The 15,862-nt window shown below is 62.6% G+C and overlaps 5 protein-coding genes across 7 annotated transcripts; 1 reads left to right on the forward strand and 4 right to left on the reverse strand.

Moving 5' to 3' along the window:
- LOC125684451 (PSMC3 interacting protein) lies at window positions 1-3,452 on the forward strand. 3 transcript variants are annotated; one of them, XM_048926603.1, is made up of 9 exons: window positions 1-485; window positions 556-659; window positions 738-827; window positions 896-1,007; window positions 1,100-1,245; window positions 1,701-1,754; window positions 2,177-2,236; window positions 2,331-2,391; window positions 2,876-3,452. In XM_048926603.1, exons 1-8 carry the CDS (start codon window positions 449-451, stop codon window positions 2,388-2,390), a joined length of 663 nt encoding a protein of 220 aa, XP_048782560.1. In that variant the 5' UTR covers window positions 1-448; the 3' UTR covers window position 2,391; window positions 2,876-3,452. The 3 variants fall into 3 exon arrangements, with proteins under 3 accessions (XP_048782560.1, XP_048782559.1, XP_048782561.1); XM_048926602.1 differs by having other exon boundaries at window positions 2,331-3,452; XM_048926604.1 differs by lacking the exon at window positions 738-827 and having other exon boundaries at window positions 2,331-3,452.
- MLX (MAX dimerization protein MLX) lies at window positions 3,121-7,002 on the reverse strand. The gene is made up of 8 exons (XM_048926601.1): window positions 6,917-7,002; window positions 6,755-6,791; window positions 6,586-6,675; window positions 6,358-6,464; window positions 6,055-6,154; window positions 5,799-5,898; window positions 5,223-5,424; window positions 3,121-4,733 (listed from the first exon to the last, which is right to left on the reverse strand). The coding sequence occupies exons 1-8, from the start codon at window positions 6,959-6,961 to the stop codon at window positions 4,677-4,679; spliced, it is 738 nt and encodes a 245-aa protein (XP_048782558.1). The 5' UTR covers window positions 6,962-7,002; the 3' UTR covers window positions 3,121-4,676.
- Window positions 6,598-10,491, reverse strand: COASY (Coenzyme A synthase). The gene is made up of 11 exons (XM_048926596.1): window positions 9,848-10,491; window positions 9,242-9,456; window positions 9,037-9,168; window positions 8,782-8,971; window positions 8,633-8,697; window positions 8,284-8,368; window positions 7,763-7,860; window positions 7,538-7,684; window positions 7,271-7,387; window positions 6,755-6,791; window positions 6,598-6,675 (listed from the first exon to the last, which is right to left on the reverse strand). Exons 1-9 carry the CDS (start codon window positions 10,434-10,436, stop codon window positions 7,319-7,321), a joined length of 1,590 nt encoding a protein of 529 aa, XP_048782553.1. The 5' UTR covers window positions 10,437-10,491; the 3' UTR covers window positions 6,598-6,675; window positions 6,755-6,791; window positions 7,271-7,318.
- A 95-nt stretch (window positions 10,492-10,586) lies between these two features.
- Window positions 10,587-12,816, reverse strand: HSD17B1 (hydroxysteroid 17-beta dehydrogenase 1). The gene is made up of 7 exons (XM_048926600.1): window positions 12,618-12,816; window positions 11,982-12,110; window positions 11,750-11,911; window positions 11,382-11,561; window positions 11,220-11,313; window positions 10,967-11,150; window positions 10,587-10,893 (listed from the first exon to the last, which is right to left on the reverse strand). Exons 1-7 carry the CDS (start codon window positions 12,814-12,816, stop codon window positions 10,723-10,725), a joined length of 1,119 nt encoding a protein of 372 aa, XP_048782557.1. The 3' UTR covers window positions 10,587-10,722.
- On the reverse strand, window positions 12,792-15,729 carry NAGLU (N-acetyl-alpha-glucosaminidase). Its single transcript, XM_048926595.1, has 6 exons — window positions 15,329-15,729; window positions 14,978-15,125; window positions 14,767-14,913; window positions 14,596-14,681; window positions 14,215-14,471; window positions 12,792-14,117 (listed from the first exon to the last, which is right to left on the reverse strand). The coding sequence occupies exons 1-6, from the start codon at window positions 15,727-15,729 to the stop codon at window positions 12,901-12,903; spliced, it is 2,256 nt and encodes a 751-aa protein (XP_048782552.1). The 3' UTR covers window positions 12,792-12,900.
- Between the last annotated feature and the right edge of the window lie 133 nt (window positions 15,730-15,862).

Raw genomic sequence — 15,862 nt, forward strand, 5'->3', positions numbered from 1 at the left:
ATCTCCTCTGCTTCTTTTTCTTTGCCCCAGAGGCTCTTACGGGAACCGAGCTGGGATGTGGGGAGGTGCCGCTGTGCAAAAATGGCGGCGTTGGGGAAATGTTCTGGGAGCAGCGGATGGGCCCCCGGCAAAGCGCAGGCGCGGGGCTCTCGGTTCGAGTTCAGAGGCCCGCACAACACACGTGGTTCTCTTCGCCGGTTTACTTAATTCCCAACTCCGCCTTTTAAAGCTGTCCCGTATCGTGCGAGTTAACGTTAAAGCGTCTGCCGAGGAGCGGCCTTCCATCAGTCTCCACAGCGCCGAACGACACTGGAACTGCAGGAGCGCTGCCGCCGGAAGCGGCGCGAAACGGGACCACTGCGGGCGGGTCGGGACAGGAAGCCCCGCTCTTTCTCCGTGCGTCGCGCCGGAAGTGCGTCACACCTCCTGAGCGTGGCGCGGGAAGAAGATGAGCAAAGGGCGCGAAGGCCCCGCGGCGGGCAGCGGTGAGGAGCGGGGCGGGACGGGACCGGACCGGACCTGAGCGGGCACGGTGACAGCGGCCGTGTCGCGCAGGGGCCACCGCTGTCCTGCTGCGCTACCTGCGGGAGCAGAACCGGCCGTACAGCGCTCAGGACGTCTTCGGGAACCTGCAACGGGAGCACGGGCTGGGCAAAGCGGTGAGCGGGCCGGGCGAGGCGCGGTGGAGCCGGGGAGAGCGGGGCTGGCAGCGCGGGGCTGACGGCGCGCTTGCTCAGGCCGTGGTGAAGGCGCTGGAGCAGCTGGCGCAGCAGGGCCGCGTCCGTGAGAAGGCCTACGGCAAGCAGAAGGTGTACTTCGCCGACCAGGTGAGCCCCGGGCCCGGCCGAGCCCCGCTGCCCTCGGCTCCGCTGAGCGCCCGCCCTCCCGCCTCCAGGAGCAGCTTCCAGCCGCCGGCGATGCGGAGCTCCGCGTGCTGGACGCGGAGATCGCCGCGAGGTCCGCCGAGGTGCAGGCGCTGTTGCAGGGCTGCCGGCAGCTGGAGGCAGGTGAGCGCGGCCCCTGCCCTGCCGCACCGGCACCGCCCGCGGCGGCTGCGCCGTGGTTGCCGGCCGTCCCGGTGATCGCCGCTGCCCTCCAGAGTTGAAGGACCTGAGCGGTGCTATGACCACCGCGGACATGGCCCGTGAAGTTGAGGAGCTGAGGAAGGACTGCGCCAGTTACACAGAGAGACTGGAGAGGATCAAGTCTGCTACCAACCGAGTAACGCCAGAAGAAAAAGAGAAGGTAAAGAGCTTGGGGGGTTGGGAGGAATGTACAGCGCAGTCCACATTGAGGCTGCTCATAGCAAATGCTTGGCTGCTTTATCTGGCCTGGCTGACCCCGGGATGGAAGCAGACTGCTTTAGTCCTGGGCTGTTCCCACGTGGGTACTGCAGAGCCCATGTCTGAATTGTGGTGGGGAGCACACTCTATGGCAGCTTCAATAGCCTCAGCTGTCCTTTCCTTGCAAATCTCTGGCCAGTTGTTAGGCACTATCAACTCAATTTCTTCCTGTTTCTGGTGGGCCATTTCAGAAAGCAGTTCATGTTCCTGCCAAGGAATCAGTTCTGCTGCCTGAAAACACTCTGTCTGTAGCTGGGGTGTGTGATGTCCTTGAATTCAGATGTTTCCTGGCTTTGAGCTTACAGAGGCTCGATGTATGGCTGCTGAGTTGTTCTCACTTTGCCTTGCCTTTGGCAGGTCTGCAGCGAGCAGAAACTGTACTGCAAGGAGTGGCGGAGGAGGAAGCGGATGGTAATGGTTTCCCCATTGAACGTGGGGAGGGCAGAAGTGTCAGTGGCCACGGTGATGGTGGAGCAGGCACAATCTGCAGATTATCTTGGGGAGCTTTATCCAGGCTATGGGACAGCATTTTCTTGAAGTTTCCACAATCAGTAACTTTTAAGTGGAGCTCTGTGCTGAGTGCCACCACAAGAACCGCTGGGGCTAGATGCACTGAGATCCTCTGTTAAAGGCCACGTTGCTGTAATGTGTAAATATGAGATGTTCTTGATTATTTTATTTGTTCTTGAGGAAGCAAAACAAGTTCTTGCATCCCTGTGCAGGGGATAATGTGGGAACAGTTGTGTTGGCTCCCCGTATGGGAGGCAGCATCCCACAGCTGTGGCAGAAAGCTCAGCATCACTCCTGCAAATCTCATCTAACTTCCCTGCCAGGCAACCGAGCTGCTCGACGCCATCCTGGAGGGATACCCCAAGAGCAAGAAGCAGTTCTTTGTAAGCCCCACCCCTCTGTCTGCGTCCCAGCGCAGCTGAGCCTGCTGTGCCAGAGGGCAGCTGTCTGCTACAGGAGCACTTTGTCCTTGCACAGGAGGAGGTCGGAATAGAAACCGACGAGGACCACAACGTCACGCTCCCAGCAGCTGTGTGAGGTGCAGATGGCTGGCCTTCCTTTACAGAGAGCACGCTGCAGTGGAACTGATGATTAAGCTGTTGTTGGGTTTTAGATTTGTTTTCTTCTGTAATTTTTTTCAGGGCTTGCGCTTGTCCTACATCCTTGATACAGTTCTGTTTAAAAATGCTTTGCCCTTGGAAGGGTAGTTAGAGCAACTGACTCAGCAGTGGACCCTCTCCCTTTCTCATGTACCAAGGGAACGTTGTTTTCTTACCTTTCAGTGCTATAGGCTGTTTTGGGTGGGTGTTTTCACCAGGCAGTGGCTGGGAGGGTTTAAGAGCACTGGCTTAGAGATGTGGTGTTATGGTAAGAGCAGGAAGCAGGTGCCTCAGAGAGGTGAAGGAAGTAGTTAGCAGTATGGCCACTATTTCTGCAATTCACACGTGGAGGGGACTGCTGCCCACGGCCTGCACCGAGTCGTACGCAGGACCGATTCACTGAACACCCTGCTTCTGTTTCAGATGTGCTCTGCTGTGGCATCTTCTGTGTTGAGAAGGCAGCAGGGCTGGCCTTGGATGTGGTTCAGGCACAGCAGCCCTGGCTGGTGGGGAAGGCGAGAGCTGGGAGGATGTGCTGTGCTGTGCTGGTAACGTGAGCTGCAGCGGTGGCTGGGCTGCTGTGCACTGCGGGTCCATCTCCTGCCTGATCCCATTAAAGTCTCCACGTACACAGCAATGGAAATAAAAGCAGAAAAGCCCTTAAAACGTTCAGCAAAAATTATTTATTTTTCACAATAGAAAAATATGTCACTTTCACACATGAGGTCTGTAAAAATCCACATCTTCCTCACAAGGCAAGAGGTTGCATCTAAGGGAAATTAAGCCGTGCCGCGTGGCTGTTGACTTGTCTGTCCCTCCACAACAGAGTCATTTCCATCACAGGGCAACACCTACCAGCAACATGTCTGCCCCTGTATGCACCATCACTTCTGTGCAACACCACAGGGTTTGACTCCTCTTGGGCTTCTATTGTCTTATACTGAAAAGGTCACAAGGCTTGAAAAATAATTTTGTATGGAAAAAAAAAAAAAAAAGAAAATCAACCCACCAAAATGCTTTTCTTCATTTAATAGCTTAAACAATCTCAAGCTGCAGCATCCAAATCAAGCAACCCGGAGCTGAGAAATTTAGCATTATCTCATCTACAGTGGAAAAACTGGAAAATAAATAGTTGCTACTGGTGGAGTGGTAGCAAGAACATGATTAGAGAACAAACCCTGCTGTGTGTATCAGTGCCACGGAGGATGATGCTGTCCAATGCACTCATTGTGCTTGTTTAGTTGAATCACGCTGACAGCAGCAGCGTGTGGCAAATCAGACACTGCAGAACTGGCACTGATAATACTTTACAGTGATTTCAGTGATTATAAAATAAAATCAAAGCTGGTTACATGTCTATAAATATATACACTCACGTAAAATTATGGTGCTAAGGAAAAGCAGTGAGAACTCAGCAGTGCTGTGCTGCAGCTACTAAACTACTTTTCTGTTCAGTGTGGCCACAAAACAACCCGGAAAAAGACAAGGCCAGGGCAACTCAGCACTCAGCAGCACAAGCAGGAAAAGACTGCAAAAAAAGCTCACTCCCTTTTCCCATTCAGGGGTGTTAAAGTTACAACTGAGGAGGTCAGGACAGCACAGCCCCACTGCACTCCTTCCAGCATGAGAACTCGCTGCTGCCCCACATCTACCTGGCAGTGACATGCTCATCCTTCCCTCAGTTCTCCTGGGCTTTCTCCAAACCATCTAGAAGTTAAAAGCAGCCTCTTGCTTTTCTGAGAACTGTTTCAGAGGGAGGTACTGGAAGCCTGCAGTTGCAGGAGAACCCTATTCCTAATCTGCATTAGCAGAGACCAACAGCTTTTGGTCTCTCCTTCTTATTTCTCCCTGCTCCCAGGGTCAAAAGGGTTTGTATCAGGTCTGAGGTTACAGACCAGATCTGTTTCACCAGCTGAGCTGCAGCACTGGAGTCAGTGGCACAGGCAAACCCAACTGCAACACACCTGCCTGAGCTAAAGACTCTGGCAAGTTTAAAGACCTGTATTCAGTACACACTTTTTTCTTTCCCTTTGCTAAATCCTTAGCAGTATTTGGTGATGTTGACTGTGACAGTACCCGTGAAGCAGAGATGCTTGCACAGCCTTGTTTTGGTTTTGTAGTGACAATAAATAATCGGAGAAGCTTTGAGGACAACCACAAGGGAGATGGCCCAGCCTCTCCTGGAACCTGCCACCCAGTCCAAGGTGCTCCAGTGAGGGAATGCTCAGTACAGCTGACTCTTCACCTGGTGCAGGACCCCGATGACGATGTCCCGTAGAGTCTGGGGCAGAGAGGAGACAGTCAGTCGTCCAGGGGAGGAAAAGTCCTTCCCAGGCTCAATGCTACGGCTAGCACACCTGGTGCCAATGCCCACAGAACGCGTATGGGAAACGATCACCTGTCTATGTTGTCAGGCTGCAGGGCTCCATGCAGTCACAGCACAACAAGGACCTGGCCTTGCCCATACAACTCCCTTCTAACAAAGCCTTCTTAATTCCCTCCAAACTTCTAGGTGTCTTGGGGAACAAGGACCGTCTTTCTAAGCTCTGTTTTTCACTGTCTGGCTTTCACTACCAAACCAGTTCAGCAAGCAGCTGGGGATGAGAGGGACCCGAGCTCCCATGCCCCAGTCCAGTGTCAGCCACACAGGAGAAAGGAAAGTTGCCCCAGGAGAAAGGAAAATTGCACATGGACCTGCACTCCAGCTGGGCGCAGCTGTGCACAACACCCTTTGCCCTTGCATCAACCCACCCGTGTTTGCTGTACTCACGTGGGGCTTACAGTGCTCCTCAATCCAGCTGAAGACACATGCTGAGAGCTCCTGAAAACTCGTGACTGAGATGGAGGCATTAAAGGACTCAAAGAGGGAATCCATAATGCCTTGGAAAACATTGAATTTCACCTGGTCAGAGACCTGGTCCTTCCCCTCACTTGGGTTGTCCTGGTGAGCTTTCACAATCTGCTCGTAGTTCCTGAAACAAAACAAGAGCTGGGTTCAGTGCTGCCGTGAAGCCTCGTACTCGCCAGCGCCTGAGCAACAACTGGACGCTGAAAACAGCTTCAGAAATGGAGAGGAGAACAAGTCTGCAGAAGATCCTGCAAGTAAAATAAATGCTGGGAAGCATGACACTGAAAGCAGATTCATTTTCAAACCTGAAACCATCTCCATACTTAACTCTACCAACTGATCTGAGTCAGACCTCCTAACAGAGAAGAAACGACAACAGCAGAGTGGTACAGCTTTGGTACGACCCCAGGCGCCAGACTGCCTGCAAAGCACTGAGCCCAGACCATGGGGAAAAACAGCAGGAAGAAGAGGGCAGCAACCAAATAGCTTCTTGCTTACACTTTCATTATCTTCAAGGCCATCACATCTTTCCTGAGAGTAGAAACTTCCTCTTCTTGCTTCTTCTTTTCCTTGTGCAGGAACTGAATATAATCAATGGCTGAACACAAAAATACAGAGTAAGAAGCTGCGAGCACACGGAAGCCCCTCTGATCTCCTCAAGGAGGGCTCCCTGAGGCAGTCACATAGAATCCCTGTGTTGAGGTGTTTGGGGGCTTGAGAGAAAGCCCTCCCACCTCCCCGCACTCAGACTCACTTTTCTGGAGAATGATGGCCTTGCTCAGCTTCTGGGAGCCGATGGAGAAGTCCTGCTGCTGGCAGGTGGGCACGATGGCCTGCAGGTCATCATAGCCTTTCTACAGGGGGCAGAGCCACGGCTCAGGGACACGGGGCGCCACACGGGGCAGCAGTTCCACGAAAGTTTGCGGTACGGACCCACATCCCAGCTCCCACCACAGCCAAAAGCGGCTCCCGGCTCACACGCGGCTGAGGGGAGCGGATCCGGCACGAAACAAAAGGGAAAAGGCGTAAAAGGAGCAGCGCGGTGCCTCTGAGGTACCTTGATGGCATCGCGCCTCTTCTGCTCCGCCTGCGTGTGCGCCCGACGGCGCTGGTCCTTGTAGGACTCCTTGTAGTGCTCCTGGGTGTAATCGCTGTCCTCGTCGTCTGCGGAAAGAACCGCGAGTGAGTGCCGGGCCGGGCCCGCCCCGAGGGCCCCGCGTGTCTTTGCGGGAGCCCCGCAGCCGCCCCGCTCGCAGTTCGGAGCGCCGCCGCACCGGCCTCGTACCGGTGTTGGGCACGGAGGAGGCGCTGGTGGAACCGATGCTGTTGGCGCGGGACACGACGCTGCCCTTCCGCGCGCTGTCCATGAAGAGCGCTGCGGGGAGAGAGAGCTCAGAGGAGCGGCTCAGAGGAGCGGCCCCGGGATCCGCCCCGCCGCGCCCCGCGGCACGTACCCGGCTCCGGGCCATTGTCCCCGTACGCAGCGTCCACCTGCGGGCGGAGGGCGGCGGTCAGCGGACGGAGCGGCGCTCCGGGCCTCCGCCCCCCGCGGGCCGCCCGCCGCCCCCGCCTACAACCCCTCGCCCTCGGCCCGCCGCTGCCCGCCCCGCCTTCACCTTCCCCCACGCTTCCTCCGCCGCGGCGCCGGGCGGCTCCGCCATCTTCCCCCCGCCCCGGTCACGTGAGCACCGCGGGGGCCGACGGGAAGCGCAGTCCTCCCGACCGCCAGGCGGCGCCCCGCACGCCTGCGGGCAGCGCTGCGGCGAGACGGGACACAAAGAGCCACGGACACCGAGAGAGAGGAAGCGCGCTTTAACCGCCTCTCGGCCGCGGGCTCACGGTGCGCGGAACCGTGCGCGCCGCTCGGCGGGTCGGGCTCAGCTCTCGGAGCCGCGGCGCTTCCGGTCCGTTCCGGCGCAGCGGGCAGCGCTCCCAGCCCCGTGGGGTCCGGCCGCTCCGTGCCGACTCACGCCCGGTGCCGGGACGCGGCCGCCGCTCTTCCCCCGTCCCGGCGGCGCTCAGTTGGCGGGCGGCCCCGCGGGCGCGCGGCTCAGGCGCTGCTGCAGGAGCTCCCACGCCTTCTCCACCTGCCGACGAAACGCCATCAGCAGCGCCGCACGCGGAGCTCGGCGCCGTCCGTCCCTCCCTGCTGCGTTTCCGACCGGCGGCAGCCCCGCCGCCGAGCTCCCTTTTCTCCTCTCCGCTCCCAGTGCCGTCGGAAGCGGCCCGCGGCTCACCTGCCTGCGGGTGACCTCCGGCTCCCAGAGCGTGCACAGCACCACCTGCGCCTGCTGCACCCTCTGGCTGTCGCTCATCTGACTCCGCAGCCGGCTGCGGGCAGCCTCCTCGCTCAGCCCGTCCCTCCTAACGATGCGCTTCACGGCCTGCGGGGACCACGAGGGGACACACGGGGCTCACGGGGAAGGCCGCGCGGCCAAAAGCAGCCGGCGGGCTTCACTCACCTCCTCCTCAGGGATGATGGCCACCCACACCTCGTGCACCATCTCCTGCCAGTCGGCCTCCAGCAGCACGGCGGCATCCAGCACGACCACAGCCTTTCCTATGGAACGATGCCGTTCCTCGTCACCTGGCAACTCCAGGGCAGCACGGGCGCTCCTGGGGGCCGGTGCGGCCACTCGCGGTCATGCCGTCCTGCACGCCGGCAGCGAACAGACCCCATAGAACCTCACATGGGAGGGGCAGCGCTGCCCGATGCGGGATTCCCATTGAGCTCCCAGCAAAGAAAATGATTCTGCACACACCATGCTCGCTAAGGGGCATTGAACCAAAAAAGAGAAAGAAGGCAATGCCCGCTCCAGTTCAGAACAGGAAGTCTGAGTTACAAATGCAGTCAGGGGAGTGAAAATCTCCAGTAAAGAGCAGCTGTGAGCTGGAAGATACTCCATGTGCTACCCGAAGCAGCAGCTGCCCCAGAGCAGCATAGCACCGTGCACCCACTGTGCTCCTCACAGCCACCCCTTACCTTGAGCTCTTGCCTCTCCGATCCGCTCCCTGACCATCCGCGCAATCTCTGGCCACACGATGCCTGTGAGGCTCTTCAGCCGCTCCTGCAACAGAACCACAGTGGTGTCAGGGGTCCTCCCAGAGGTCCTGGGGGTCCACAAGGGACAAGCTTGGATGGACAGAGGAGGCTACAGCTAGGGGAGCAACAGGAGCTGCTGCCTGGACTGTGCATTCTGTATGGCTGCTGATTTGCTGTATGCCACTGCAGCAGGAATGTGGCACCAGCTCAAAGGGCTGAAAATCAAAGCCCCAGCACAGAGTTCCCTGCTCAGGAGGTTAAATATTGACATTCCCTCTGCTGCTCATACCTGGTTTCCAAATACTTTTGCCCCGAGGGCCTTCCTGTTAATTGTTCCATCTTTGTTCAAGATCTCTGTAAGACAGAGGGAGATGGTTCGGGAGCAGAAACAAATCCAACTCACACCTCCACAGCACCTCCCGGCTCACCCGGCCCTACCTGCCCCAAATGCAGCCACCACACGCCCGTGGGCCTGGCTGCCAGGCAGGTATGCAGCGTGGCCCAGCGCATCGGCATCGATGAGGAATGCTCCCATCTGCCCCAGGCGTTGGGCGATGGAGGTCTTTCCGCTCCCGCTGCCCCCGGTCAGACCGATGATGTAGGGGTGGGGGGGGAGCGTGGGGCTGTCCTGGGGAAGGAAGGGTCAGACGGGCGCTGGTCCTGCAGCTCCCAGCCCCCAGCAGCTCCCCCTACCTGTGGGGGCCGAAGCAACGTGCCGAGCAGCCGCTGTCGCAGGCTGGAGGAGCTGATCTTCTCCTCCTCATTGTGGCCGTGGTAAGGGTCCTCCATCAGTTCGATCTCGAAGAGTTCCAACGCAGCGAGGCCCTGCCAGGAGGGGACACCACTGAGCCCCCCAAACGAAACTTTGGGGCCCAGAGATCTCAGCCCCTCCAGTTACATTCTCGATCCTCTTCTTGTTCACGGCCTCCCCGCCCCTGCGCGTCTCCTCGCTGACAACGATGCAGCGCAGCTCCGGGTCCGTGACTGCAGGGCCGTAGGGGTCGCCCAGAGGCACAATGTCATACAGCACTGAAGGCTTCACATCTGCCAGGAACTCACGCAGTTTGGCCGCCCGCAGTTCGTAGGGCTCGATCAGCTCCCGCAGGACCTTGTCTGCAACAGCGTGCAGTGATGAACAGTGAGAGAGGCAGAGCAAATGGTTCTACGGTAGGAACCCTCCAGTGGTGCCCCACCACCACCACCATCCTGCCCACAGGGCCCCACAGGTCTGCAGGGAAGGACAGCAGCTGTGGGGTCTAGGTTGTCCCCATAATCAGTGCCCGCCGCCGACGCTGACCCACATCCCCTCCCACCGGCAGTGCCCAAGCACTCTGAGCCACCCGGATGCCTTCCCAGACCCCAGCCCGGGGGAGGCCCTCAGCCCCCACTGCGTCTCATCCCATTTCTGGCGAGCACAGCGCTGTGCCCGTCTACACCACCATCACAGCAGGCATTGCCCGCTCCCCACCACGCCTGTCCCGGCCCCCCTTCTTCCGGCACTCACGGCGCAGCAGTTCCCCATCGGCCACCCCGACCAGCAGCCGCCGCCGTGCCAGCAGGCAGCAGGCGCTGAGCAGCAGCCGGTGGGCGCCGTGCAGCCGATCGAAGGTGCCGCCGACCGCCACGTCGGGATACGCGGGCAGCTCCGCGCCGGAGCCGTTGGGCAGCGCCTCGGGGCCGTCGGAGCCGCTCAGCAGCAGCGCGGGCAGCCCGGGCGGGCAGCCGTAGGCGGCGGCGGCCAACTCCCGCAGCGCCACCCGCACCGGCTCCGCGTTGCCCGCTCCACCGTCGGCCAGCAGCACGCGGGGCGGCCGCGCTAGGCGGTGTCCGTGGCCCAGCAAAACCCGCACGTCCAACCCCCGGTGCGCCGCCGCCGCCGCGTAGAGCGCGGCCAAAGCGCGGAGCAGAGCGGCGGCGGGCGGGGGGGCGGCGGGGCGCGGCGCGGGGCCGTCCAGGCGCAGCCCCGGCTGCAGGTGCACGTAGAGCGGCCCCGTCACCACCCCCGCCGCCTCCGCCAGCGCCGCCGCCGCCCTCCGCGGTAACGCGCCCAGCGGGGCTGTTAGCACCAACAGCCCCGACGGGAACGGCGCCATGGCCCCGCCGGAAGATCGCACCGACCCCGAACGCGTCACGGCCCCTCCCACCGCCCCGCCCCCGTCGCGCTGCGCCGGGCTTTGGAGTCGGGAGCGACGCGGCCGCCGCGGAGGCGGGCCGGGATTGTGGGGCCCCGGGTCCGGGAGCGCTCATTCGACAGCTCCGATGCCACCCCCCCCTGGTCCCGGTGCCGTCCCCCCGTGCCCGATCCCCGCCCCTCAGCAAGAGGCCGGACCGAAGCCGCGGGCACGAGGCTTTATTGCCGGGGCCATCCCGGGGCCGCGCTCACGGTTGCTCCTCGGCGGCTTCACCGGGGCCGAAGACGAAGTCGTGCATGGCCCGCACATAGTCAGCGCCGTCGGGGCCGCCTGGCCTCAGTCGCGCCAGCGGGGCCGGGAGCCGCGCGGTGATGCAGCGCAGCGGCGGTCGCGGGGCGGCGATGGCCTCCAGGAACACCTGCACCGCAGCGCCGCTCAGCTCAGCGCCCGCTGTGCGCCCCACAGCCCCACCCGGCGCCCACCCCGCGGACCTGCAGGACCTCGTCCACCTCCTGAGCGGCGTCGAGGAACAGCTGCGCGCAGTGCTGCAGGTAGCGGCGGTACAGCTGCTGCGTCTCAGCGTCCAGCGCCCGCAGCTCGTGGCCCTCGGGGTCGGCGCGCCGCGCGTTGTCCATGAAGGCGGTGTGCACCGGGCCGCACTCCACCAGCGTCATGCTACGGGAAAGCAGCGCCCCTGAACTCACAGCCCATCACGGGTCCCACACCTCACCCCATGGCGCTCACTGGATGTTGAAGGGCCGCAGAACGATGGCCAGGCTCTCGCACAGCCCCTCCAGCGCGAACTTGCTGGCGCAGTACACGGCATTGAAGGGCACCCCTGGGGCGGAGCAGCAGCTGAGAGCTGCGTCTCTCCCCCTGCAGCCCCGCGGGCGGCCCCATGCCCACCTTGCAGCCCCCCGACACTGCTGGACACGAGGATGCGCCCGCTGCGGCGGTGCTTCATGGCAGGCAGGAAGGCCTGAATGGTGCGTGCGGTGCCAAAGACGTTCACCTCGAACACTGCTCTCATGGCCTGCTCCGAGCACATCTCCAGGGGGGCCATCAAACCCACCCCTGCGTTGCACACTGTGGGGTACGGTGCTGGTGAGCAGGTGTCACATTACCCCAGCACTGTTTGCATACAGGGACGTGGGAACCCAGCCCCAATCCTCTCCGTGCCCCAGCACACCCATCCCCAGGGCTGCAGTGCCATCCAGGCCCATCCCCATATTGGCTTCCCCGCTCCCAGCTGTGTCCTGGGGAAGGTGCCGTACCCAACACGTCCGGGTGCTGCCCCTGCATGCAGCGCACAGCCGCAGCCAGCGAGTGCGGGTCGGTGACGTCCAGCTGCAGCAGCTCCAGCGTGTCGGGGCAGCGGCCCCCCAGACGCTCCAGCAGCTGCTCACCCTTGGCCAGGTCACGCATAGTGGCAAACACTGTGGAGAGAGCGCAGCCGTGCTGTGCCCCGCAGTGCTGGGACCCGCACCCACAGCATCATCCCTTTACCTTTGAACCTGCGGGAATCGTCGGCCGCCAAGCGCACTGCCAGCCCCAGCCCGATGCCCGAGGAGCAGCCGGTGATCAGCACTGTGGTCTTCTCCATGGGCACCACGGTTCTCTCCACAGCTGACACTGCTGGACGTGGGGCCGCGCGGTTTTTAAAGGCTGGGCTCCCTCCCACCCACCCGCCGTGTTGTGTCTGCCCGCTTATCTCAAGGCCCTCCACCTGCAGCTGAGGCGATAAGGACCCCGCGCTGCTGCCACAATCCCCCCAGCCCTGCACCAGCCTGGGACGGCCCCGAGCTGCCCCACATCCTGTGGTACTTTTTCCCTGCACACCACCCACATTCCCTCCGTGTGGGTCATGAGCTGCTTCCTTCAGCTCATTAGAAACAAACTGCGTGCTGGAGGGCAGCAGAGACAGACACAGGAGCCCAATGGTACCAAGCACCCAGGGCTTTAATAGCCCCTCGTGCTGACCGCCAGTACTGGGAAGAAAAGGCAGAGAAAAGCCCGCCATAGGGAGCCTGGCAGAATCTCTTTCAATACAAAGGCACTGTGTGTAACTGGGGCTGCCCTTGGAGCACCACAGTCCTCCCAAGGCTGCCCCGGGGACCCATATTTTGCTGTTCCAGCCCTCACCAGCTCCTGCCTGGGCACCACCCAGCTTCCAGTGGGGCAGCAGAGCCCCACTCCTGCGCCTCCATGCTCTGTGGGCAGCCCAGCAAGTGGCAGGCTGGGTGCTGGCAGGATCAAGCAGGTCTCTGGGCTGCAGCAGCCCCTGGGGCAATTCCCATCCTCTGGGATGCAGGCCGCTCCCGCTGGTGCTCAGCTCCTTCATTCTGGCGCTGGTCACAAGGGTGCAGCACTCAGGTGTGGGGGCTCTGCCCTCCTCCTGGGGGACTTTGAGTGGCACAACCCCACATCAGGGGGGCCCGTCCCAGCCATGCTGTGTGGCACTGGGATAGTACTTGAGGAAGATCTTCCTGGCAATCTCCAGTGTGTCACCGACAGGCATCGCAGGGTAGCGCTTCTCATTGTAGACGAAGCCCCTCTCCACTTGGAAGACAGCCTGGTTGAACTGCTCCTGGTGGAAGGGGCTGCCCGTGTTCAGGCTCTCTACCAGCAGAGAGACAAAGAGGGTCCAGCGCACCCCATAATAATCCAGCACCAGCCCCGCCAGCTGCTTGTTGGCGTAGTCCAGGATGTTCCCGCTGGGCCCCCACAGCGTCACCTGGTTGCGGGCGTTGTGCTCGTACTGCTCAGCCTCACGCTCACTGGTGGCGACGGCGCGGGCGGATTGCAGCATTCGGCCCAGCAGGAAGAGGCGCTGGGAGCCCAGCAGCGCATCCAGCTCGGGCAGCAGATCGTACAGCAGAACCCCGCCGGCCGCCAGCAGCTCGGGCAGCGCGCGGCGCTGGAAGGAGTCTCGGATGCGCTGGTAGTAATCGCCCACCAGCTGCTGCACCGCCTGCCGCGTCACATCAGCCAGGTCGTAGCGGAAGGCCGGGCTGGAGCCCAGCGCGGTGCCGGCGCTCAGCAGCAGCCTCCATGCCTCAAAGACGTCGCTGGCGTTGTACCAGAGCTGTGTGTCCATGTGCAGGGACGGGCGGCGCACCAGCGGGCTGCGGTTGTGGTTGATGCAGGTGCCGGTGCAGTTGTAGACGCTGCGCAGCAGCAGCTGCCATGCAGCACTGGCGGCGGCATTGGGGGCCCCGTAGCGGCGCTGGGCGTAGCGGGACACCCACACAGGGAGGTTAAGGGGCTCATGGCGCCAGCCCAGCTCGTTCATCAGCTCGTACACCATGTCGTTCTGCTCGATGCCCTCGGGCACCAGCCCTGTGCCCACCATGGTGGAGTTGGGGAAGTGCCGTGCCACAAAAGGGCCGCGATTGATAGCATCCACGGCACCGAAGAGGCCATGGTTCCCGCCAAAGTTGTGCAGCATGCACCAGATGAAGGGCTGCCCATAGAAGGACTCGGTCCACTCGTAGACAGGTTTGGACTCAGCGAAGAGGTCGAGGACAATCATGCGGCCCAGGGGCACAGCACGCAGCACCGCCTGCACCTGCGGCGGCTGCCAGAAGGCCGGCTGGTGCTGGAAGAGCCACCCCTGCATCAGCCACTGCGCCTCGGGATCCGCTGCGGGCAGAGAGCAAAGTGAGCACGGCAGCCACAGTCCCAAAGGCAGCTGTGGTGGGGCCTCAAGCGTGCACAGCACGGCCTCGCAGCGACCCACCTCCCGTCATGGCCCTGAAGACAGCGTTGGTGATGCCCGCCAGGTATGCGGGGTCAGAGGACAGCGGGCTCATCTCGTTGAAGGTGTCTGCGCTGTACATGTGATCAGTGCCAAATTCCTTGATGAGCTCCTTCAGGAAGAGTGTCCCAATCACCTGGAACATGGGCTCCTCAGGGGACAGCAGGTAGGCACAGGACAGCGTGCAGTCAAAGTGGCTCCAGTTCCCGAGGCGCGTGGCGTTGATGCGCGGGAAGACCCTGAGTGGGGATGGGATGGGGGTTGGCAGCAGGATGAGGCCTGGGGGCCTCATGGAGGGACGCAGGCAGGGTCCTGCAGGGCGCAGGGCTGCGACTCAGAGCAGCCACCCTCAGTCCCACTTACCGCAGAACCCCCGGCGGCACGTGGCCTGCGAAGGCCGGCAGCACCGTGGTCATCCCCAGCGAACGCATCCGCTCCACGATTCTGTACTGAGGGGGAGAGAGCAGGGAGAGGAGCCCCGCGCCCCGAACGGGACGGGGAAACGCCAGGGCGGGGCGTCCCGTCCCCCCATACCTGCAGGTACAGCTGCTGGAGGTGCCACGCACGCGGCAGCGGCCCGGCCCAGCCGTGCAGGTTCCCCATACGGTTCCACGCCAGGAACGCCGGCCCCGTGAAGTGGGCGTCGATCTCACTCTGGTTCAGCCCCAGCGTGCGGTAAACCTGCACGGCCTCGGGTCAGCCCCGCGCCGCCCGCCACGCCCCGCCCGCCCCGCGCGGCACCCACCCGCTGCCACAGCGCCTCCTGCCCGGCGAATGCGGGCGCCACGTTGATGCCGCTCAGCGCCATCCAGTCGATCTCGCGCTCCCAGCGCTCCCAGTCCCACCAGGCGTACGAGTAGCTCTGGGCGCAGACGTTCTGGTAGTAGCGGTACCTGAGGGCGGCGGGACGCTGAGGGCTGGGAGCGCTTCGTGCCGCGCTGACGGGGGGCGCGAGATGCCCGCACCGGGACACGGACGGGCGGGAGGGAGGGAGGAAGCCCGGAGCCCAGAACCGGGGGGGCCGAGGGGTCGGAGTGCCGGTGGAGCGGCCCCGGCCCCCGCGGTTCATCGCAGCTTCGGGGTGCCCCGCCGGTACCTGTTGGGGGTGGCGGCGCGGATCTCGGTCTGCAACCGCGGCAAAGGGTCGGGCAGGCGGAGCTGAGCCGCGGACCACGAGAGATGGCAGCCGCAGAAGTCCCGCAGGTACCGGTAGAGGCCGGCGGCGGCCGCCACGCCGCTGGAGCCCGTCACGGCCACGGCCACGGCGCCGCCGGGCGGGGAGCGCAGCCGGTACGCGTCAGGCCCGCCCGCCGCCAACGCCGAGTCCACCGACAGCGCCACGGCGGCGGCCCTGGAGCCCAGCAGGCGCCGCGCCAGCGCCCGCACCGCCGCCTCCTGCCGCGCGTCCCCCACCGGTCCCCGCAGCTCGGGGGGCAACGGAGCCCGCGCCGCCGCCAGCACCGCCGCCATCGCCGCCACCCGCAGTGGTACCGCCATGGCCGCGCCGCTCGCTTCGGGCCGTGCCGAGCTCCGCCAATCCGCGCCGCCGGCGAAAGGGGGCGGGACCACTGAGAGCCAATCAGCGACGGGAGGCGGGAGGGAGACCGGGGTGGGACAGAGCGGAAGCGGG

This window comes from Lagopus muta, chromosome 25, assembly GCF_023343835.1.
Source record: "Lagopus muta isolate bLagMut1 chromosome 25, bLagMut1 primary, whole genome shotgun sequence".
In the NCBI taxonomy this organism is placed as follows: Eukaryota; Metazoa; Chordata; class Aves; order Galliformes; family Phasianidae; genus Lagopus; species Lagopus muta.